The 25,403-nt window shown below is 39.3% G+C and overlaps 1 protein-coding gene across 2 annotated transcripts in view; it reads left to right on the top strand.

Annotated features, from left to right (window-relative positions):
- LOC114560947 (E3 ubiquitin-protein ligase rnf213-alpha) overlaps positions 1 to 25,403 on the top strand; it is a 65,161-nt gene that overhangs the window by 16,931 nt on the left and 22,827 nt on the right. For both annotated transcript variants that reach the window (XM_028586577.1, XM_028586578.1), the window contains 21 exons: positions 88 to 272; positions 425 to 580; positions 951 to 4,505; positions 4,965 to 5,095; positions 6,051 to 6,146; positions 6,258 to 6,379; positions 8,835 to 8,948; positions 9,036 to 9,085; positions 10,330 to 10,477; positions 10,578 to 10,713; positions 10,962 to 11,147; positions 14,595 to 14,719; positions 14,858 to 15,018; positions 18,589 to 18,792; positions 19,876 to 20,063; positions 22,395 to 22,515; positions 22,712 to 22,812; positions 22,923 to 23,102; positions 24,345 to 24,490; positions 24,771 to 24,873; positions 25,107 to 25,221. In XM_028586577.1, coding sequence (XP_028442378.1) covers positions 88 to 272; positions 425 to 580; positions 951 to 4,505; positions 4,965 to 5,095; positions 6,051 to 6,146; positions 6,258 to 6,379; positions 8,835 to 8,948; positions 9,036 to 9,085; positions 10,330 to 10,477; positions 10,578 to 10,713; positions 10,962 to 11,147; positions 14,595 to 14,719; positions 14,858 to 15,018; positions 18,589 to 18,792; positions 19,876 to 20,063; positions 22,395 to 22,515; positions 22,712 to 22,812; positions 22,923 to 23,102; positions 24,345 to 24,490; positions 24,771 to 24,873; positions 25,107 to 25,221 — 6,323 coding nt within the window. The remainder of the gene's footprint in view (positions 1 to 87; positions 273 to 424; positions 581 to 950; positions 4,506 to 4,964; positions 5,096 to 6,050; positions 6,147 to 6,257; positions 6,380 to 8,834; positions 8,949 to 9,035; positions 9,086 to 10,329; positions 10,478 to 10,577; positions 10,714 to 10,961; positions 11,148 to 14,594; positions 14,720 to 14,857; positions 15,019 to 18,588; positions 18,793 to 19,875; positions 20,064 to 22,394; positions 22,516 to 22,711; positions 22,813 to 22,922; positions 23,103 to 24,344; positions 24,491 to 24,770; positions 24,874 to 25,106; positions 25,222 to 25,403) is intronic.

The following is a 25,403-nucleotide window of genomic DNA, read 5'->3' on the forward strand; positions in this document are numbered from 1 at the left end:
CATACATCTGTAACATATTTCACTCAATTATTATTGATGCCATGATTTCTGTCAGCCAAATGATATATGGTTATTCCACCATTTTAGGGAAGTCATTGTATGTCCAAAGATTGTATGAAAAGCTGGAGGGAAGTGTTGCTCAAGAAACTGCATTTAAGAAGTGCATCCGACTAACTGAACATGAGGTTGATGACCACAAGGTTCTCCAGTCATTGTATAACGCACCAAAACAAACAGATGTCAAGGTGTTTCACTTTGATGTCACATCATCGGTAAGCAATATTTATATTACCATGATAATGGTAAATAATAAATAATAAATAATTTTAACAGTGTGGTTCTCAGAGAATCCTTAAGATGGTCAAATTGTAATGTATCCAATAACATTAGGACATTTTCTAATTATGCAAATTTTTATATCCAGGTACAAAAAGGCTTGAATGAATTCCTATTCAAGCTTTTCTTCTTGCGGTATCTGATGGATTCAGATGGACTGATGTGGCGCTGCAGCCACAAACACTTGTACATCATTGAGTTACTGGAAACCACAAACCATCAGGCCAGATATGCGCCTGGATCTGTAAGTTGAGATCTACTGTTTGTGCATTGTTCATCTTATGAAATCATGCCAAACTATTCTCTTGGTTTCCTTTCATTATTGTTCAGTGAAATTTTTTGATAACAGATTCTCAAATAACGTTGTCCTGTGTGCTACGCAATGTAGATACATACAATCACATCCTGTCAGAATCCTAGCATGTTGTTTCAGTTGACTGCAGGACAAGGATGCTTGTCTAGATAGGGTACAGAGGTAATTGCAGTAACTGAAATTAGTAGTTAGGAGAGTTATTTATATCATTTTAGGGACATTTTCTGAGGATCTTTGAATGCGAGGATAGGCTTGATTGATTGATTATAAACTTGAATATATTTATTTGTATATTTTTTAGGTTCGAAAGGAAAACTTTGCATTCTTGGATGTTTTCCCGAAGGTGTTTTGTCGTCCACCAAAGGAGGTTATGGCTTTAGAAATGAGGAGAGAGGAAAACACTGACATGGAGAGTGATGACCCCCTTATGGATGACGAATGTTTCAGGAGTGAAGCTTATCAAAGACCATACCAGTACCTCTCACGTTTTTACAACAATAACAATCTTGACAACTTCACTTACATGGGCATTGAAGGGACTCACGCAAAATGTCTTCAGATACTCTTAATCTACTGTGGCATAATAGATCCATCATGGGCAGAGCTACGTAACTTTGTCTGGTTTCTTAATCTTCAGTTGAAAGACTGTGAGAATTCAGACTTCTGCAAATTTGAGTTTGTTGGAGACACTCTTCAAGGGTTTAAAAACTTTGTGGTCGAGTTCATGATCTTGATGTCCAAAGATTTTGCAACCCCATCACTATGCATCACTGACCAGAGCCCGGGGAGACAACAAATTGACATCAGTGGGCTTAATGAAAGAGACTTAGCTCCATTCCTCATTAGAAAAAGGTGGGAGTCTGAGCCACATCCATACATCTTTTTTAATGATGACCACATGTCCATGACTTTTATTGGGTTTCACCTGGAGCTCAATGACCAGAATGGGGTTGATGCCATAAGTCCCTCGACAGGAGAAGTGATAAAGAGAAACATCATGACTCGTGAGCTGTACACTGGCTTAAGACTTCAGAGAGTCCCTTTCAATAGGGACTTTGATCAGCTTCCTCGAGCTGACAAGATTGAGCATTTGTGCAGTGTGCTTGGCATCAAGTGGCCAACAGATCCTGATGAGACATACGAACTGACCACAGATAATATTCTCAAAATGATGGCAATTCATATGAGATTTAGGTGTGACATCCCAGTCATCATAATGGGTGAAACAGGATGTGGTAAGACGAGGCTCATAAAATTTATGTGTGAATTGAGAAGGTGTGGAGCAGCAGCAGAAAACATGAAACTGGTCAAGGTTCATGGAGGAACAACATCAGAAATGATATATGAAAAAGTGAGGGAAGCAGAAACTATTGCAAAGACAAATAAAGAGAATCATGACTTTGACTCAGTTCTCTTCTTTGATGAGGCAAACACCACAGAAGCCATCAGCAGCATCAAGGAGATAATTTGTGATAACTCTGTTCAGGGACAACAACTTAGCTCTCAGTCAGGACTACAGATTGTTGCTGCATGCAATCCTTACAGGAAGCATACAGACAAGATGATTGAAAGGCTAGAGGCTTCTGGATTGGGCTACCGGGTCAGAGCTGAGGAGACTGACGACAGACTTGGCTCCATCCCTCTTCGCCAGCTTGTGTATCGTGTTCATGCGTTACCCCCCAGCATGATTCCTCTTGTTTGGGACTTTGGGCAGCTCAATGACTCAACCGAGGAAATGTACATCGAACAAATAGTACAAAGACAGGCTAAGGCCAACTTGATTGAGAAGCATTATATTCAAACTATAACTCAGGTGTTGTCGTCATCACAAAAGTTCATGAGGGAGAGGGAAGATGAATGCAGCTTTGTAAGTTTGAGGGATGTTGAACGTTGCATGCACGTGTTTGTGTGGTTCCACAAAAATCACCCCACTTTTGTTTTGGAACTGAAAGAATTCCTTAAAGAGGCATATCTGAGGGGAAAAGAATCATTTTCACCTGCTAGTAACAGAGTAATCTGGTCACTGTTGATGGCCACTGGAGTGTGCTATCAGTCCTGCTTGGAGGACAAAAGGCAATATCAGAAAACTATCAGCCAGTTGCTTTGTGGTGAATACAACATACAGAGAGAAATCCAACTCATGCAGGACCTCCTACTCAATGGTGTACCCATGGGTAAGACAATAGCCAGAAACGAGGCTTTGAAAGAAAACTTCTTCATGATGGTGATTTGTGTTGAGCTAAGAATTCCCTTGTTTATTGTTGGTAAACCAGGGAGCTCCAAATCACTGTCCAAAACCCTAATTGCAGATGCAATGCAGGGCCCTGCATCACATTCTGAACTCTACAAGAGGCTGAAGCAGATACATCTGGTGTCTTTCCAGTGCAGCCCTCATTCAACCCCTGAAGGAATCATTAACACATTCAAACAGTGTGCCCGCTTTCAGGAAAGCAAAAACTTGGATGAATACATCTCAGTAGTTGTTCTTGACGAGATTGGATTGGCTGAAGATTCCCCTAAAATGCCACTGAAAACACTGCATCCATTACTGGAAGAGGGCTGTGTCGATGATGAGCCACAACCTTATAAAAGGGTTGGGTTCATTGGAATTTCCAACTGGGCACTTGATCCTGCCAAAATGAATCGTGGAATATTTGTGTCCCGTGGAGATCCAGACCAGGAGGAGCTTTGCAAAAGCGCTCAAGGGATATGCTCGTCTGAAAAAAGAGTTCTTAAAAAGATCAAACACCTTTTTAACCCTTTTGCAAAAGCATATATGAGAGTATGCAAAAAAGCCAGGGGTTTTTTTGGTCTGCGGGATTTCTACAGTCTGATAAAGATGATCAGTAATGAGAGTCCCACCGCAGATCAAATCACTGAAGCAATCCTGAGAAACTTCAGCGGAAAAGATAACATGGATGTGATGAGCATATTCAGCGAAGAACTCAAAGATGACTTTGCCAAGGCCAGCGTCACCGCCATTGATTTGGTCGAGAAAAGCATCTTTCCACCTTGCCAAGTGGAAGAAAGTCGTTACCTTTTGATCCTCACAACAAACTATGCAGCTCTTCAGATTCTCCAACAGATATTCTTCGATCACAAAGTCCATCCAGAGATCATCTTTGGGTCTAGTTTCCCAAAAGATCAGGAGTACACGCAGATTTGTAGGAACATCAACCGTGTCAAGGTTTGCATGGAGACCGGACAGACAGTTGTGCTTCTAAACCTTCAGAATCTGTACGAAAGTCTGTATGATGCTCTCAACCAATACTACGTGACCCTAGGGGGTCAAAAGTATGTTGATCTTGGATTAGGAACACATCGTGTAAAATGCAGGGTTCACAAAAACTTCAGGCTCATTGTCATTGAAGAGAAAGAGGTGGTCTATGAGCAGTTTCCAATCCCACTGATCAACAGATTGGAGAAACACTACCTTGACATCAACATTGTTCTTAAAAATGAGCAGAAGGACATTGCCATACAACTACAGAAGTGGGTCGATGATTTTCTCTCCTTGAGGTGTCAACCCTCGGAAAAGCGATATGATCCAAGTGATATCTTCATCGGCTACCACTCAGACACATGCTCCTCTGTGGTCCTGCAAGTAACAGAGAATCAAAGTCATAAAACAGATGATCAGACCATTCTGAAAAAAGGGTTAGGGTTAGCCAAAGACATTCTGCTCAACTGTGCCACTCCAGACTCCGTTGTCCGTTTGGACAAATCCAAACTGCCTGATGAGGAAAGAGAACATTTAATGAAAAAATATGTTCAGGAGGAGATGCACAGTTCATTGGGAGACTACATTGTCTATCACAAACAGCAGTTGGAACAGTCCCATTTCATCTTCACTGAGGTAAATCTCTTTTTTTACTATTCTTTCAAATGTTACAGAAAACATCCACCCCAAAACGTTATTGGTAATATATCTTGCATTTCTGGTCCATTTACATCATTTTCATTCTCAGTTTAACTACCCTCAACACACACTCAAAATTTCAATGTAGCTTTAGATTGTTTTCAGCTTAACTGTAAATATCCTCATGTGAAGTGCAAGTAGAAAAATAAAGTTTTACAGCACAGCATAGTTCCTGTTTCATATTGGTAAAAGGTTGTTGAAATTTCAACATGCATTACAGCAGAGCTTTAGAAACAGCTGACCCCCTAACTTGTGGTATGCATAGTAAATCACTTAATGACATGTAACAATGTTGAGTACTGTATACTGTATGTGGTTGGCCTTTTTCTGTTAGCAATAGCAAGTGAGAAATGTATTGTTTTATAACTTGTAATTTTTAGTTTTGCTTTTTTGAAGGTCACAACATTTTCCAGGCTACTGACTGCAGCAGACACTCAACAACTGCAGAATGTGATAAAGCTTAACGATATCAAGCTGCTATCACTGCAACAGTTTGACACAGAGTACTCTTTCCTCAAGAAGATCAGGTGTGTAAATACAATAAAGAGCATGTCACATCTGCTTAGGTGCTCATTTTAGTCTCACTAAAGTGATTGGTATACTCGCCATTCCCGACCTGTCGCGCGACAATGTGACATCATGGGAGCACCGTAACTATTTATACTCGCGCGTGGTGGTTGCGACACTAGTTGCAGTCTTCTCTTGAACAGAGGTGTTGCAACTGAGGAAAGGCTACCGACTTTGCTATTTCTACGGACTAGAAGAGAAAGAAAAAGGTAAACAATGGCAGAACTGGCAGCAGCATTGACGTCAATGTCAACAGTGGCTAAGATGATATTGGAGTCAATGGATGAGGAAGAACAGCTGCTTTTGAGCCTGCTTGCAAAGAAATGAAGAAAAAGAAGGTGGAATGTTCATCTTTTGAATAACGCCAGACATAAATATGGTGTGTTCAATATCCTCATGAAACAAATGAGGATGATAGACGAAGAGAAGCACTTTGAATACTTCAGAATGTCTGCACAACGATTCGATGACTACTTTGTCGGATCAAGCCTTTCATTCAGCATAAAAGAACTCATCTTTACCCAGTAAGTTTACAAAAGAGACTTGCAGTCACTCAAGTCCTGGCATCCAGAAACAGTCAGAATGCAGTTGCTATTGACGCACTTGCTCGGAAAGCTTGCCCTCGAACTCGTCCATGCTTCCTGTTTCCGCTTTGTCGTGTGCTGCTGAAAGAAATAGAGTGGTGTACGACCTCTGGTCGCGCACTTTAAATCCTGGCGCGCCAGCGAGATCTACGTCATTTTGACGTCACATTGTCGCACGTCAAATCGGGAACGGCGACTGTAAAGAGGCCTTAAAGAACAGGCTTTTCCCACACCCTTGTGCTTATTTTGATGAGTAGATATATGGGCCTGCAAATGACAAATGATCACTCTGTCTATTCAAATGTAATTCATGCCTATGTCCTGGTATTAGGGAATTTCTTGGCTCAACACTTGCAGACAAAGTGCTCATTATCCAAACAGACTATGTTGAAGACTCCCGCAGGAGGAATATTCTTTCCTCAGCCAAGTGAGTCTAAAGATCATCACATATTACTTTTCTGTACATCTTTGTCTAATATATTTTCTCACATTTGTTTACTTTTTTCTTCTACTTATGCTTATTACATGGATTTCTCAGGTATTCATGCATCAACGAAATAAACAAGTGGGCTACTACTGACAACACAAAGACATTTGTGTACTTTGTCACCAAACTTCCTCGAATCGAGGGCGGGACCTCCTATAATGGCTTTCAAGGCGGTTAGTCCTGCTGTTACACACACACGCGCAAAATGAGTAGCAAATTGGTCTGTGTTATGTCAGCAACGCATTTGTGTCATAATATGTTTAATTAGCATAACATCAACAACAAAACCAAAAACGATAGTAATGGTATTAGAGTGCTGCAGGAATGAGTTCTACAACCCGGAAATGAGTTATCATTTTTGCACTTCCAGTTTATTGGTCTTGAAGTCAATGGGTTTTTTGAGTGGGTTTTTGAGTTGGCTAGAAGCCTGACATAACATATGTAGTTAACACAAGCTTAAGATATGTTCACGCTTTGTTCTAGGACATAAAATACATCAGTAAATACTTTTAAAGCTTTTAAGCTTGTACGTGTCTTAAAAAATGTGGTTGCTAACAAGTGGCTAAATGAGACTACAGAGGTAGTCTGGGACATTAAAGGTGCAATATGTAATACTGACACCTAGCGATTAAAATGGTTACTGCAGTCCTAGTCTATATCCATGATGTTCCACTTCTGGGATAGCTCCGGTGCTGCTGGAAATTCCGCCAGATGCCTGTCTTTTCGTCAGATGTCCGTTTCCTACCGCTTTCCTTGTGTAGTAGGATTTTTAAACTTCAATCCAGACTGCTAGCTAAACTATCTGTCCAATCTGAGTAAACTCTCGCATGATTAACACAACTTTTGAATATATACTTTCCATCTAAAGTTCCCGAGGCTATTTTCCAGCGACACCGTGTCTCCGTGCGGAGCTTAGCGCCGCCCATGACGATTGTGATTCGTTTAAAGAAATACCAATAAACCAGAGCACGTTTTTCTCCCATCGCGGAATGCTGTGTGGACTAGCCAGACACTCCCCCACAGCACTGTGAAGGGAGGTCTGGCACAGCGAGACTACTGCAGTCCTAGTCTATATCCATGGCGTTCCACTTCTGGGATTGCTCCGTTGGCACCAGAAATTCAACCAGATGTCACTCTTTTTGGCCGGATGTCCGTTACCTTACGCTTAATTTGTGTTGGAATTTTAAACTGCGGTCGAGGACTATGGTTGACTGCTCTTCAGAGCTCTGCAAATCCAGACAGCTAGGCAGACTATCTGTCCAATCTGAATTTTCTGTTGCACAGCTAAAACAACTTTTCACCAAAACAAGTTCCTTCCCAAGGCTATTTTGCAGTGGCACCGTGGCTCTGTCCGGTGCTCAGCGGTGATTGGTTTAAAGTACTCATTTTATGCTTTTTGGCTTTTTCCCTTTCAGGTATTGTTATATATCTTTTTTGTGCATGTAATATGTGTACAAAGTGAAAAAGCCCAAAGTCCACCCCAAAAGGAGTTACTATCTCTCACAGAATACAGTGTTAACGAACTGCTCAAAACATCTTTACTGTAGGCCAGCCTTTACTTCCGTGACAAACGTGTATCATTTTGCTTCACTTTGTAACAGATGTTGTTCACCTAGCTGTTTGTGTGGCACGCCCTCAAACCAAGCTAGTTAGAGTGGAGGCCTGAAGCGGAGGCCCACCATCAATTCAATCATTTTTATTTATAGTATAAAATCATAACTAGTTATCTCAAGACACTTAACAGATAGAGTGGGTCTACATATTGGACCTTTAAACATCAGCTTACTGGTGATGATGTTGAAGTCATGCAACAGTGGTGTATTTTGTTTAGCCTAATGTTAGCTTTTTATTTCTGGCGATTTCATTTACGCTTCAAAAATCATAGAAGTGGTTCATTTGTGAAGATTATCTTGCTGAATAAAAATGTGTAAGTATTATGAACTTTTGTGTCACAGAGCTCTTTTTCTGCAATAATCCAAAATCCAATGGAAAAATCCCATTGGCTTTTTGTTGAGGAAACCAGGCTATTGCTAACTTCCGGGTTGGCATACAAAAATACATCATTCCTGCAACACTATATAGCCTCTTTCATACACAGAAATGCAGTGCAAAGTATTACACATTAAGAGTAATAAAAATGGGGCCATTTAAAGGGTACTGGAAATACTGAAAATATAGCAGGCTGGGATGCCACACAGCTTTCACAGACCAATCCCTAATACATGAAATATCTAAGTTTTTTCATAGTCACTGCACTAACATGCATATGCGGCCAGACCGGCTATCAAAACAAAGAACCGAGAAGCTCAGATTATGACACACTGCTCAGGACACCATACTTAACATGGTGCTATATTAGTTTGCTGAATACGGATATACAGCCCCTTTTAAAACTTATATTGTGTCTTTATTATTGGAATACTTCACCCTTAAAATTACCATTTGTATATCAATTACTCAAGGTGTTGTGAAGAAAAGTGTTGTGTTGTTGTTAAGTGCCTCAGTGATAAACAGAGTATCCCAAAACAAAGTAAATACTTTGTATGTAACTTGGTGAGTAATTGATACCAATGGTTCTTTTAAGGGTGAAGTAATCATTTTATTTCTGACTGTTTACTCCTTTTTCAGGTCCATGGAGGTCTGTTCACATTGATGATCTCAGAAGATCAACAGAGTTTGTGTCTGATGTTCATTCCTTGAAAAAGCTATGTATAAGTGAACTTTTTGAAGATCCACCTGAAGGTACCTCATTTAAAATCTTATTTTTCTAAATAATGTTATATATTTTAAGTAAAAATATAAATTCACCTTTAATTCTTTATTTTCAAGCCATGGAGACAGAAGACCGCACTGGTGTGCCACAGAATGATGACTCCAATGTAAGTGTATTTACCACTTATAATTATAAACCTGGAAGACCAAGACAATCCTGATTACCAATCTGGCAACATAACCAAAATACAACTTCACCCAACTTTTGTATTCATGAAACAGCAACATTTCAAAGTGCCTCGTTTGGTGCATATGTTTCCATTTATCCCTCAGTCTCTGCGCTCATTTGCTAACAGATTGGTCTGACCCATGAATCTGCTCCCCTGGTGGCTGAAACGGATAATTGCATTGTTTAAAAAAAGTATTCCCTGGCTGACGATGGGAGCAGCAGGACGCAAAAAAACGAAAATGAATGTTGTTAGTCTGGACATTTTACCGTGCCAAGGTTGCAATAAAGGTTAAATGCCACATTTGATGTCAGCTTACTAATTGATTGCGGGTTTTGTGTAGATTTGGACTTTTATACTTTTCCACTTTGTTTAAACAGCGAAGTGGAGGAAGCCTAGTGAAGAGTCCATAGCAACCAGTTTGTGTGTTGAATGTTACCCATAGTGCCTTGCTGAATGGTGTCAATATTTTATTGTTTTTTTTCATGTGAATACTAGTTTACTAGAGGAGTAACTTAGTATTTGAAGTAATGCAGTAATGCAGGAAGTGTGCATTTAGTTTCCATGCTTATTGTGTTTCCAAAACAATGTTAGTGAGTAAATCTACTGAAATGGTGTGATGCGTCAGATGAGAATGCAGAGGTTTAGTCAGTATGTCATGGCTGTAAAAAAACAATGGGAATCTGTATATCTTTGCCAACTGCAAACCAGTACAGAAACTATCGATAAATTGTTGGGGGTGGGTCATACCTTTGTTCAAAATAGTTTTGGAGGGTCGTAGCAATTTTTATATTGGCGAGGGGAGGGTCATGTCTTTTTTGGCTAAAGGTAACAAAACTCCTCCGGTGGCCCCTTAAATAAATAATGAACAGTCCCCAATGAGTGATATAGAAGATATACAGTTCAGGAATGTGAACAGTAATGTAACCGGGTACCAAACCAGGAATTGCTTTCAATAAAATTTTAAAATATTCTGAATTCTGGAAGTCATTGTGAGGAGGCACACTGAATCAGTCTTGGAAATGGGAAGCATGTAGTCAAAGAGTATTTTTTAGCATAGAAATTGTGGCTTCACCATGATTTCACAATTTCACCTCTGCACTGTTTTGGATGATTCCCTTTTAGGACATTTTCCTTTTTCAGATCCTTGGCTGCTGTTGTTAATTTGTTTTGTTTTTTTGCAGGTTTCGGAAGATTTGTTTACAACAGATCTGACGAGGAGCTGTGTGCAGAGTGCAGTGAGCATGCTCAGAGATGCAGCAGACAATGGAGAACTCAGCACTAAGAGAGTTGAGAACCTGCTCACACTACTGGATGGAAGTCAGACACACGGTTAGAAAATGAGTCGCCATTGTTATACACATCTACTCTGTGTGCAGTGAAAATGCATCACACTGAAAAAAAGTTTATGTAAATACATTTTGTTTTTAAGGTCCGTTTGCAAGCATTTTGCGAAAGCGTCTGCACTCGCTGTTAAAGGACTATGAAGCCAACATTCCCAATCCAAAAAGCTGGGTTCTAACAGAGGCGTCTAATTACAACGCTCTTCAAGAGGGAGGGACGTTCCTGTAGGTCTCTCCTTGACATCCCTTACCTTAGCAGTCTATGTGACCATTTTCTTTGCTATATTTGCAAACAATCTTTCTCTGTAATTTATTCATCACTTATTTCAAAACTGCTTGTGATGTAAAATGCACTACTGCAAACTTCAGCTGTTTATCACTGCCAGTTTATTACTCTCTCAACTATAATTTTTCAATAGAAATGCAAATGTCAGCATGATTTTAAGAAAGTCATATATATATATTTTTCACAGACACACACTGTGGAGGAAAATCCAAGCAGTTGTCACTCCACTTCTAGCCAACTTGGTCTCAGTCATTGACCGAGATTGCAATTTGGACCTCCTGCTGAATGAGTATGATGACATCACAAACCTTTGGCTTGAGATATTTGGGAGCAAAGAGATGCTCCATGTACCTTATATAAGGGTGGAAAGCGAGTGAGTATCTTTTGGTTGTATTATCATGGTATCTATTCTGCACAATGCATCCATTTGAGATTGATTTAAATCTTTGTTCTGAACGCTCAGGGTAATGTTGACAACATACTACCATGATGTTGCTTTAGTCTGTTTAGTTTGTTGTACATGTACTATAGTTTAAAAAAAAAGAAGCATTTTGACTTACAACTAGGGCTGGGTATCATTTAAGAAATTACGATACCAGTACCAATACTGTACATTTAAAGTCATGACAATCAGTGTTGATCATCTTACTTTAAAAAAGTAATTAGTTACAGTTACAAATTACTTCTCCCAAAAAGTAATTGAGTTAGTAACTCATTTACCAAATTGTAAAAGTAATTAGTTACTCATCAAAGTAAGTGTGACGTTATTTTTTATGTAACGCTATTACGTTCTATAACATCTTTAACGTCAAATATGTTTATATTAACTGATTGAGAAATAAAAACACTATACAGTATTTTAGAACATTTGTTATTTATTTGAACTCAATAGATTGCAGCCTGCCATATGATATGCATAGAAATAAAAAAAAGTCTTTTAACCTGGGCATAGCGTGCATGTTACATAAACATTCTTGCCTTTAATTTCATTGAGGGAGAAGTACTGCCGGTACTTCCAGTTCAAGAACGCTACCTTTGAATTTCCCTGGCTCGTCGCCATTGTCGCTGTCTTGTGTTTAGCAAGGGGGTAAGCTTCGCTTCAGAACGCGAACCTACAATGGCGCCATTTTGTTGCTACAAAGCGATCACCTCTTGATAGCATTCCACTGACCGCCATTTTTTTTTTACGTCACTTGACTGTGAATAACTTTACATCTGAAGCGTTTAAAGACTCTATTTGTCCGTTGTTTATTTCTAAAGAAACACGACAATGTATAAAAGGCTCCATTACCTTGTACCTCACGTTATGGCTTGTCGCCAACTGTCCACTTCAGTGGCGGATCTAGAAAATTTTACATGGGGGGACAAAGGGGTAGCGAGAGATCTTGGTAGGGTGGCAGGGGAAGACGGTACATGGGAACCCCCATATGTAAACTGCTATGCCCTACTACACCCCGCGACACCCTGCTATGCCCTAAGATGATACGCCTAAACTGCTACAACTATTATTTCTAGTCATAGTTCCATTATCTTTATTGTTACTATAATTACCATTATTATGAATCATAATTCTCTCTATCTGTATATCTGTATCCATCTGTATCTAACCGGCAGCGGCCACCAAGACCCTGGATCTGTCTGATGTTTCTGCCCAAAAGGAAGTTTTTCCTCGCCACTGTTGCACCAAATGCTTGCTCTTTGGAGAATTGTTGGGTCTTTGTAACTTAAAGAGTGTGGTCTAGACCTACTCTATCTGTAAAGTGTCTTGAGAAGAGTGAACTGTTGTTGTATATGTAAATATTTACATATCTAACCCTATAACATATACAACAGAATGGAAATAGCCAAAAACTGAAAAAACATCATTTCACGACATGTTATGTTACTGTACTGCAATTTATATGTAAGCAGAATATAAACCAACCATATGGTCCAGGGGTAACTGCAGCCTCCTCTTCCTCTCTGTCATCTTCATCTGCCTCCTCCTGATCACTCTCTGCCTCTGTCCCTCTCTCTGAACCTGCAGCCTCCTCTTCATCCCTCACTGTCAATTCTTCCTTTCCCTCTTCTCTTTCACTCATTTCTGCATCTCCTGTGGTCTTCTCCTGCTCTGACCTGCCTGGTCTCTCACTGTCTTCTCCTTCTTCATTTCCCACCTTCTCTTCCTCCTGTGCACATCTCAGGATTTTCTTGGCTGGCAATATCCCCACTTTTAGGCTTCAGCTAATATCTCCAGCTACTCTGGCCTGCAAAAGTCAAGATGTGAAAAGCTCTTGTTATTCTTGTATTACATTACACTGTATGGCCCTGTAGTTAATAATTAGCCTAAAAAACATAACATCAGACAAGATTTATTACATGCACACATCAGTTATGTTTAGACTAGCCTTCTTAATCCCGTTGTGTTTGTTGTTTTCCCAGTTTGACAGTAAAGGATGTCACCTGGTTTAATTTGTGCAGCCATACTGCCGTGATATGTGAGAGGAAGTGGATTTTATAGTACTCCATAACTAATCATATACTGTACAAATGATCAGTCTCAGCAAGAAATGTGTAGTGTGTTGTAACGTAACACCACCGAAACGGCGACCCGCTGTAAACGTTATGAATTCAAACATGCCAGTTTGTAATATTTTGTATTATGCTCTTCTTGTCTTTACTGCAATCAAACTAATCAAACAGCAGAATGCGCTTACAAACCAGGAGGGAGCGATTTGACTTTTGGCTAACGTAATGGACGCGCTGTTGTTGATGCTGACTCGCCTTTAGCATACATTACATTTATTACAAATTTAACTTTACATGAAACGTGTGTTTTAACTTCACCTGGGGAAACTGACTTCACTTTCAGAGGCTCGGGGGGGAAGGTGGGGGGGTCGCTCCAGTCTTTGCCGGGATGCAGGGCCAGCACACGCAGCAGACTCGCTGCCAGAATGTGCGAACGCCGCTCTGCACGTTTGATGCAGGGACGTAGCGAAGTATTTGAGGGGCAGGGGGCTAAGATTACATCTAAAATTATTATTTATTATGAATTAATATAAATTAATTGTTTGTTTCAATGTTTTAAGAAGCCTGTGCACATAGTGGCAGTTTGTTTTTACAAGCAAAGTATTTTGAACACCAAAGTTAGGGGGGCAGCTGGGGGGGCAAGGCCCTACAGTGGGGGGTCAGCTGCCCCCCCTTGCCCCCTGTAGATCCGCCCCTGGTCCACTTGGTACTTACTTTTCTTTGAATCATCCTCATCTTTTTGTTGGTTGCTTGTTTCATCCGGCCTCTTCACCTTAGTAATGCACTACCACATTTTTAGCTCAAATCCAAGCAAATGGCGGACTTGGTTGAAATGTGAAGGAACAACAATGGCAAAAAAAATAAACTCAATTCTCAAAGGCTGCCAAGGTGGCAGGTAGATTGACAGTTTTACCCTCCAATGGCAAAATTCATCCGCATTTGGTGCGCGGTCGGGTGTTAATTTCAGACCCTGACTGTATGGATTATAGCTGCTACGGTAATGGGCCAATGACGTTGCATTAAATCGAAGAATATTAGCTGTGATTAGCTGCGAGCAAAAGTATACAAATAGTCTTTTTTCTTAGATCTGCGTACAAAAGGGATCAAATGCAGGTATTGTTTGATTGAAGAAGTTTTGACACTACTTGGTACTGGGTTATTTCGGTAGATACCTTACAGGGATCGAGTACCGAATACCCAAATTCAAGTGAATTACAACACCAGCTAGAAACTATTTTGGCTAGAACATAAATAATGTGATTCCTCTGTCTTGCAAAATGACATTCATACCATTTGCCTCCTGCCTCTCCAGCTCTAGTGTCTTAATGGTACAAAGCCATAGCACAGGTGGCAACACCATGCGCTGTCGCATGCCCTTCAGTTGGTGGATCAAAGACTTCCTGGATGGGCTCATGATGCAAACATCCAGACATGAAAGTAAATATACTGTTTAAGTAACTTTTCCAAATGCCTTCTGTCCTTGAATTGTGCTGTATATTTACAGTAAAGCAAAAGCTTTGTAACTGAAAGATTGAATCCTTACTTATCAGTGGCATTCTCAACTTTTCTTTGCAGCACATTCACCTGGTCATTTCCAAGAGTTGTTCTTGAACACTCCACTTGGCAGTTACATGGCTAAAAATGTGGATGAAAAAATGAAGAAAGAATTTTTCGAAAGGTACCTGCAGGATTTTGTTTCCATGACCATGAAAGGGACATCAGATGAAGAATTGCTGGTAAGGGTGAATAAAGTGCTCAATGAATGCATCCGTTAGCTGCAATACCACTACTGTCACTTCCTCAAAACATTTTACTGTATATATTGTATTTGATATTGATTCAACAATTCAATCCAGTGCGGTTTGTGGTTGTATTTTCACACGCTTCGTGGATCTGATTGGTTGATTTGGCCCGTCTATCACCAACATAAGTGATAGACAGATGGTTCATCCAATCAGCTAACAAGTATTTCCGACTCCCAAAAGTTCTCCAACGGAAAGTTCCCAGATGGATATGCCGAGCAAATGCGAAGCAATCCATCTGGCGGGGTCAGGTTACAATTACATAACAACATACCTACAAATTAGTGACAGGACAAACAAACATATGAAATACAAGGGTGGGAGGAGGTGTGGGATTACATTTTTTAGATTATTTCATGCCCGTGTTTCCTTATGACACAACCATGTGGCCACAGGAACACATACATGGAGGTGGTTTGACATCAACACATTCACACTACATACATTGTTCCAATGCAGATACATTCTTCTTTCTAAATAGAATATTCTTAAACAGAAAGGGATGTGATGGAACAAAGACTGGGGTAGTAGGTCCAGCAAATACATTTTTATAATTACGAAGGGAGGAAGGTGAGTTGTGAGTCAAGGAATGACCTTATTATGGCCCGTAATCCATTGCCATGCCCATCTGGATATACCAATAAGGAAGCTGCATACTTCTAAGGTTCAGGAACTCATCAAGTCAATTATACATGTCGAAACAATTTGCCTTACTGACTTTCCAGTTCATAAGGATTAAGCTTTTTGTTGCAAGGCATGCTAGTGCAATAATATTTTGCAAAGATTTACAGTTTATGCCTTGGGGCTCAATATCCAACAAGCATGTGGCTGGATCTAAGGGTACATTTATGTTTAGGACTTTGGAAAGTGTGTCTCTGACTCCATCCCAAAGGGCAGTAACTTCTGGACAGGACCAGAAAGAGTGCACAATGGTACCCACCACCCCGCAACCATGCCAGCGTAATCCGGATAAGGTTGAACTTGGATCCATTTTTTTAGTCTTGAGGGGGTGATGCATGCTCTGTGCAGTATTTTCAGTTGTATTACTCCAAGTCTTACACATTTGGATTTTGCTGCCAAGTGCTTCCAAATTCTGTCCCACTCAAATTTGCTAATCGAGAAGGAAAGGAGTTTGGAAACGGTGTATGGTCTATGTTCTTGCAAAAGAACAATTCAATGGGTTGCTGCCCGCTGAAAAAAAAATTATTTTTTCATTGTGGCCATGATAGGAGAGAGGTACCAATGGTACCTAACCTTCTGTGAATCAACTTAACTACAATCACTGAGAAATCAATCACTGGATTATTTAATTTTGCAACTGTTTTGGAATACCATAATGATGCTAGAGAAATACTTTTGTTATGCTCTGTGATTATTTGTCTTTCCAGACACTCCAAATCTGGCATTATAAGACAGATAATAGAGATATACATCAGGTACACCCAATCTGCATTTACTCCTCGGCATACATAACTTCTTGTGATTTATCCTATGTTTCTAATGTCACTGAACAACATAACCAGCAATGAAGACAACATACCCACAAAGCATTTATTAAATTCAATTGTGAAACCGTTACCTCAGGAGTCTTACCCAATCTCTTTTGGTGTAATGGGGGACTCCAACTTATCTTTCTGAGTTGTACTCATTACAGGAAGTGGGGTGTCCTTCATGGTTAAGTATAGGTTATGATAATTGATAATCAAACCTTCCAAATCTCATATAACTGGAATTGACCATTTGGTCTCCAGCTGTTTGAGCTGAAGAGCAAGCATTGTTCCCTCTTTATCACCACACTCAAAATGTTTTCTAAGGAGTCGTTAAAGTGCAAATACAGTCTCTTCATGTAATATTGCCTGCAAATCGGCTTTTACTACAGTACGAGTATGGCTTTCTGAAACAATTGATTTCTACCCATGAAAGAATCAGAATCAGAATCAGAAATACTTTAATAATCTCAGGGGGAAATTATTTTTGTTACCACTCCAGGTATACAAACAACAAATAAAAACAACATATATTATCAAGACTTTTAACATATATAATAAAAACAAATATACAGTAATAATATATAAAATATGAAATGTACAGTGTTAATGTGCAAATAGTGCAATAAAAAAGAGAAGTGATTGTCTATGCTGAGATGATTTTAGAAAGTGCCCGTAACATACTACTCATGAACTCATACCAGATCGTTGTACTCCCAGTTACAGTTTTGATGTCACACACACATAAACAACTATGGCGACCCCTGTTGATGCTGTACAGATTCCGGTGATTAACAGTGAGAAAATATAGATGAATAGGCAACGTAAAGTAATTCCGTACATTGTAATCAAAACAATACACATACAATTGTGTACTACTACAGGTTATGTTTTATTAAATGAAGCCCAAAATATGTTGCAGACTAGAAATCGCTAGTATCAGCTAGTGCTAGCTCACGTCAACGGTAGGTAGCCGCTAGCTAATGCTAACGCTAGCTAGAAGGGTTTGTCGTGATGTTGCCTGGAACGCTACCAAGTCGTGACTTGAAGTTGTAACACGGGCTAAAAATTGTGTCTGGAACGCAGCATTGGCTTGTAACGCAAGTTGTTGGGCAGAGGGTAAATCGATATTTCTACACCACTAACAAGGCTCAAAATAGCACCACTCTTCAACGGTAGCATAATGAGGGTCCCTACATGTAAACCAAAGCATTGAGAACTTTGTAAGTGTACAGATAGTTTATTAAAAAGATAGATTATAAAGACAGTAGCGTTCATGTTTACATGCAGGCGCCATCTTGGAAAACATTCATGACCAGTCGAAACCACGAACGTTAGCTAATCACCGGTTTGCGGTAGCTTGTTTCAAGCTACAGACACATTCTATTAGCATGAAAACATATCCCAGAGAACATTCGACTTGGTACACATATGTTATTAACTCCTAGGTTCATTTTGCGCCGGAATTGTCCTTTAACGTCTGCTTTTCAGAGGCATTTTTCCCCTTAAAACTGATCAAAGCAAATTGCATGATGAAATACAAATAAACCTCTGTCAACATGTCTTCAATTATTGGTGTGGACCTCCCCTAAATGCACATGCAATTAGGAGAGAGGTGACACTTGCAACCACTCACACAAATGCCACGCAATCTGTGACTCTAACCTGGTGCTTGTTTTAAAAAATATAGCACTTTTGTGCCCCAGAATTCCTCACATCTGTGCGTTAGTAAATTCTGTATGTCCCTTGGTGAATTAGATATACTAATAATTTAGCTACAGATTAAGGGATTAATCCAGTCATTGCGTTTGTGGTTTGATGCTACACTAAGGAAATTTAACTACATTTGTCCATAAACAAGCATTACTTTTTCTACGCTTGGGTGTATTGGAGAAATTAGTTTGGCAAATCCTTTCTAATGCTTCAGTCAATCTTATGTGAATGTGTATCCTTGTTCACATTGCTGTAGTTAAAACAAATACTGTATTATTAATCTCCTTATTCATTTACTCCTCAGCTCTTGTGTCAGGCCCTGGCCAGCTGTGTTGATGAATTACGGACACGAAAAAGAGATAAAGATGAGCTTTCTCTTCCTCACGTCCACATTGCCTATCATTTCTACCAAAGTCGTCTTCAGAACCTCTCACGGATGATATCTCTTCAGCCTGATGTTGTTTCTCCTTTGCGAAGAAACAACCACCTTAGACGTAGTCCAGAGATGGTAAATGTAAAACAAAAAAAATCTAATTGGCAGTTTCATACATCAGTGTTTCCCGTTCTTTTAAAAATAACACCAAACATCCATTCCAGTCTGTGGTCAGTTCAGATGTCTGTACAAATAACAGGACAGTTGCCTACTATCTGATAAAGTCAGTTGAACAGGTGAAGATCACATTGCCGGTAGCCTAATGGTTACAAACAGGCTCAATGATCAAAACAGTAACATGCTGCAGATTCAATGTTTTTAGCTGAGGTAGACAGAGAGTATTCAATTAAAACAGATCAGGGATGCTATTCTTCCCTCATTGTTTTCTGTGAAGTTAGCTGAATTGAATGTAGCCCGGGTGTGTTTTTATGTGAACTGATTAAGTCGGGCTCTGTTTAAAAATAGCCTCATTGCAATGTTTTTAGGCAATTTGGCCTTGTGTGCTCTGATGAGTTTGGCATGCAGTTATCACACCAGTCATTATTTTGTTTTAAAGAAAACTCAACTCCTGGCTGTTTTGGTAGAAGTACATAACGAGAGTAACAGGTGAACTAGCCGTAAAAGTGAGTTTGCTTCAAGTGCTGTGTAGTGGATAGAGACTTTATTAAAGTAGTAGTGTTAAATTCAAATTTGAGAATGGAATCTTAGGGTTCCCTCACCTGCCAAATCCCACTTTAAGGCATTTAATGCTTTCATTGGTCAATGAATAATTTCAAGACTAATTCATGCATTATACTACAACTGTACACCCCAAAGATGTAAATCATGCAAAGTATGTTGTCACAGAGATAAAAAATGATTGTCTGATATGGTGGTCTGCTGGATACAGAACACTAAAATACATGGTAAAAAGTAGATTTGCTTCCAAAATTCACTAGAGTTGTAAGAATGCCACAGAAATGTATTAATAAAAAAATCCCCGACCAGAGAGGACCTTCAGTAAATGCTTTTTGTACCCAAAAATCTAATATTAACAACCCTTTAATTCTGTCATATTTGAAAGGCTTTTATTAAGATGTTTTTTACATTATTGGGCTTTTTTCACAGGAGCTTTTCAAAATTACTGAATAATTTCCAAACTGTTTTGGTGTCCTGTAGGTTTTGGATGTCCATGCAGCGAAGGCATGTGTTGAATGCCTGGAGTCTGCTAATTTCGATACTGATGCCCTATGCCAGCAATGGCTGAAGCAGGTGAAGAGGCTTCAAGCCTCTTTGGAGTTGATTTGCTCTCAACATAACACCAAACAATATGGAGAGCGATGCAAAGAAAGACTCCATGATGTCAGGTAAGATACTGATGCACTGAAATGTGGTCATGAATGTTGTCTGGATGCTCTTGTTCCCTCCTACAGTTAGCCTCGTGAGACCGTCCTGATCTCGCGAGCTCCAGTTTTCCACTCGCAGATCAGTCTGGCATCTTGAGATAGAGAAAATTTGGAGCCGTTAACCAAACGACCGGGCCAATCAGCGTTGGTTTTAAGGCGGGTTAGGTGGTGACAGAGTGATAGAGAAATGGCTCTGGGTGGTGATAGACAGATGGTTTATCCAATCAGCTAACCAGTATTTTCAGACAGCAGTCCGGGAACCTGAAATGGTGTCTTTTATTCCTAAATTCTCGTTACACAAACGGCAAATATCCTTTACCGACATGTTGCTTGCTTGCTGAGCTAACGAGCTATGCTTTGCCTGCAGCAGCAGGGGCGGGCTTGTGGTTGTATTTTCATATGCTTCGTGGATCTGATTGGTTGATTTGGCCCGTCTATCACCAACATAGGTGATAGACAGATGGTTCATCCAATCAGCTAACCAGTATTTTCACACCTTCCCAAAAGTTCTCCAACGGAAAGTTCCCAGATGGATATGCCGAGCAAATGCGAAGCGATCCATCTGGCGGAGTCCGGTTATCCTACAGTCTGGTCACAAGCAGATTCAGTTATTTGGGAATTTTAAATTGCCCATATGTGTGAAAGGTTTTTTGCAGAGGTGGGACTAAGTCACACATGCAAGTCTCAAGTCTTAACCTTCAAATCTCAAGTCACTGTGGTGAGAATCAAGCAAGTCAAGTCGAGTCCCTGCTATAAATTCAGCAACTCACAAGTCATAAAAAATTCTGATGATCTACCCCAGTTTCCACATTTAAATCAGTTTAAAAAAGACATTTGTGATGTGTGATACAAGAAAGAAAAGTCCCTATTCCAAAATGTTTGTCTCTAGTGTATGTGGCTTTCAGCGTTGGGCTTGCTTGCAGTGTTCTCCTCCGCTTCTTCAAATAATTCCTCAAATTAATCTCCTCAGTGCTCCTACCGCACTAGGCTATATCAGATCAACCAACACGCCCCCTCATATGTGCACTTCATACTGACCCTGCCTACTTCCTGAAAAACCCATCAGCTATCCAGATCAAAAGACACTAAATTAATATAAACAAACTGCTAATTAAGCAACACTTCCAATGACTGATGCCAGCAGGCCCAGCCCCAGAACGCAAATTGAAATGACACGGCAGCTGGGTGAGTGATTCAACACAGCACAACCCCTCTTAGGTAGGAGAGGAGACAGTACAATTAATGTTACTGGCTAGGCTAGCCTTTAGTAGTTCTGTGTCTTTGTTATACAAGCCAGGTTAGCTAGCTTTAACAAGACACATTTATGTACCTATGGATAAGTGTTTGTCTTTCCTACTTCTCGAGGGGTTTGTGCTGTGTAAACTGAATCTGCATGGTTTTCTTGTCTGAAGATGGCTGCTGCCTCGGTGATCACTCTGGTGCTTCGGGCCTGTGTCTTCGCCAGACCAGCCCCGCCCCGCTCTTCCTTATTGTTCTAATTCAGGTTTTAAAAGGTGTATTTACAATAGTTTGTGTTGTGGAAAAACAAGAATGTCTTTCAACGTGTTTGTCTGCAGTAGGGTTCTGAGTAGTTAGCTTGAGGTTGTTCCCGCTGCCTCTAGCCGGAAGCAATCTCCTCAAATCACTTTGGACAGTCCTGCAATTCTGGGTTATATCAGCATCACACAAACACAGCCCCCTCATGTCACGTGTCAGTATTTTCACTATCAGCTCATTACTCAAAAGACACTAAACTGATATCTTAATACAAGCCTAAACATTAATTCCTGACAAGTTTATATATATCAAATTCCAGCAACAGGAAATAACTTGGCTTTTTTACTCTGATCTTTTTCCTTTGGTGCCGAAATGTTTTGCGGTGTTGGTGAATTCTTAAAGAATGAACACCACTTAATTTCAGGTATAATGCATTGTAACTCGCATTACTAAGATTGAAACGTGTATAATATTACTGAAATTATATTAGTAATGCAGGAACAGGCAGAATGGAAAAGCAGGACTTAGAAAGACTTTGTGACAGCTTTTGTGGGTGTGGTGGGCTTATGCGGCCCACCACACCTAAAAGTATTTTATGAAATACAATATTTAACTTATTAAGTTTCAGGCAAATCTAGCAGTGGTGCTCTTTCTCATCGCAAAGGCCATATATTTCTGCTTACCAATTTCCTGGAAAAACCCAGCACTGATATAAAATACCGCCTTGGAGGATAGTGAATCTGCATATATTTCTACAACACACTAACTGTGATTATGGTCTGTAATATATTATAGTAATGGCTGGAAGCGCATCTACATCCTTTCATTGTTTGTGGATCACATGCTGCTGGGTTTCCATAATGATGAGAATCAGCTCAGAACACTGGTCCTGAATCACACTAACACCTTAAGCAAGGTGAGTAGATTTTTAATCAATGTGGCCTTCATCCAATGTGACCCAGGTTCATTTTTTAACCCATTTAATTTTGGTGTCTCATAATGGTCTTTATGCTGTTATATTTTACATAACATCAGCCAACTAAAAAAAAGTGAACAATTACCATTATGGCTTTTGTTTTATTTATGTCCATTGTTTCTCACCTATTTCAAAGGTTCTGGAGGGAAACTCTGATGTAAAATCAATGAAGGCTTTTCAAGCTGTGATTGAAGTACTGAAATCCTGTAAGCAGGGGGCAAGTGATCAGATGTTTCGGTAAGGGCTTGTTAATTTGACAGTTCAGTTATTTTAAATGAAATAGTGAAGAATGTTCTTTCGCTGCACTTCAGTGAATCTGGTTGACCTCTGGATTTATTTTCACCAAGGTTTGGACTTCAGTGTGGGGTGTGCATGAGGGAGCCTCAGGACCCTGTAGAGCTGCCATGCCATCACATCTACTGCTCAACATGCATCAAGGAGAGCCTTGATGCAGGACAGACGTCCTGTCCCAATTGCAGGCAGCATTTACCAAATGACTTTCAACCACATGTCTCTGAAGATATCAGGTGAGTTTACAGTATATATATATATATATATATATATATATATATATATATATATATATATATATATATATATATATATATATATATATATATATATATGTACAGGCCAAAAGTTTGGACACACCTTCTCATTCAATGCATTTCCATTTTATTTTCACGACTATTTACATTGTAGATTCTCACTGAAGGCATCAAAACTATGAATGAACACATAGGGAATTATGTACTTAACAAAAAAGTGTGAAATAACTGAAAACATGTCTTATATTTTAGATTCTTCAAAGTAGCCACCCTTTGCTTTTTTATTAATAAGGGAAAAAATTCCACTAATTAACCCTGACAAGGCACACCTGTGAAGTGAAAACCATTTCAGGTGACTACTTCATGAAGCTCATTGAGAGAACACCAAGGGTTTGCAGAGTTATCAAAAAAGCAAAGGGTGGCTACTTTGAAGAATCTAAAATATAAGACATGTTTTCAGTTATTTCACACTTTTTTGTTAAGTACATAATTACACATGTGTTCATTCATAGTTGTGATGCCTTCAATGAGAATCTACAATGTAAATAGTCATGAAAATAAAGAAACACATTGAATGAGAAGGTGTGTCCAAACCTTTGGCCTGTACTGTATATATATATATATATATATATATATATATATATATATATATATATATATAAAACACCTGTAAAAAGGTGAAACTGTCTTCTCAGAGTCACTTACAGAATAGCCACTGGAGAGCTCTTAGAGTTAGACTATTAAGGTGATGAAAGCTATATGAACTTGATTATTGGCTTTTACTCAATGCACCACTGTGGTTATTAAGTGCACAGGAGCCTTTTTTGCACTGTACAGTGTTTAGCAGCTTTGTTTAATGAGCCACCCGTCATGTAAGAAATATGTACACTCAGGCACTGAGCAGTGAGACGAATATCACTCAGTGATTTTCTATTGTGCATTCACCTATCCTGTATGTGTGTGTGCAGTCGTAGTATATAATAGACTTGCTTATTATGTAGTGGGTGTGAAAATATGTGATTCAGTAGATCTCACTGTGAAACACAGTATCACTAAGAAGACGTACAGTGGCATGTAAATTCAAGCAAGAAAGTCCCCTGACAGAGTTTGATCTTTGGGGAATCAGTAAACTTATTTGGAGATTTTCTTATAAACACAGATAGAACTTCCTCACCTTGACTTTTCATTTTTATGTTGCATTTGATTTTTGTGACTCTGCAGTGTTTCTATCAAGAAAAATGCAGAATTTAGGCGGCGTTGCAATGGTTTCTTCATTGATCTGCTCTCCGCTGTGTGCTTCAAGGACAATACGCCACCAGAAACACGTATCATCACCCACCTGTTGTCCTACCTGATGGTTGAGACAGGTACCACTTGTAGAGCTCAAAGAAGCATCATGTATCATATATACTGCATGTGTCCTCTTTATTTTCTTCTTTTCTAATGAACCTTTATTTTTCTGATACTATGTGACAGCTTTGACCATTTTGTACAGTACATTCCTATTATGGGGTACCTTTAAATACAATTTAGTTTTTGTTTTTTGAAACTAATTATTTATCTTTCTTTATATTTTATCTTAATTTCTTTTATCCCTTCAATTTTAATATGTTGCTGATATTTACTCTTAATCATATTTCAAACTAGAACATAAACAGATTCACACCAAAGATCTGTCGCCTTTTGACGAGTCACTCGATAAAAACCCAGTCGTGCGATCTGTGATCCTCAAACTGCTTCTGAAGTTCAGGTAAACTAAATGCTGTCAAAACTACACAAATGAATGTAAATGATGCTGTCTGTTAGATATAAATGGCAGCTCTGTCAGCAACAGTACAACAGAGTTTGACAGCATTGCTGCTTTAATGACATTGAAGGATTCGGTTGTGAGAAAATGTTGGAATAGATTTAATCTGCTCTTCTGCACATTTTGAAGCTCTTCTGCATTGTATCAAGTGTATGATGAACCTGACTGTGTTTCAGCTTTGATGAAGTCCAGGAATATTTGCAGCAGCATTTGTCATCTGTTGAAGAAAGCATATTTGTGGATGAGGGTGATAAAGCAGAGCTTTATGCCTTGTACATCAACTGCTTAGAGGTAAAACATTTTAAACAAATATATAACAGTACTGTTTCATTATGTTGAATAGTGTAGAAATGTATCAGATAGATACAGTTGAAAGAAAAGTTCACACTCAATACTAAGTGTAATCTCCTAAAACCAAATTATTTTTCTAGCAGGACATTAGACATCTGAATTATTACTATTTGCTTTTTACA

Source organism: Perca flavescens, chromosome 9 (assembly GCF_004354835.1).
Source record: "Perca flavescens isolate YP-PL-M2 chromosome 9, PFLA_1.0, whole genome shotgun sequence".
NCBI lineage: Eukaryota > Metazoa > Chordata > Actinopteri > Perciformes > Percidae > Perca > Perca flavescens.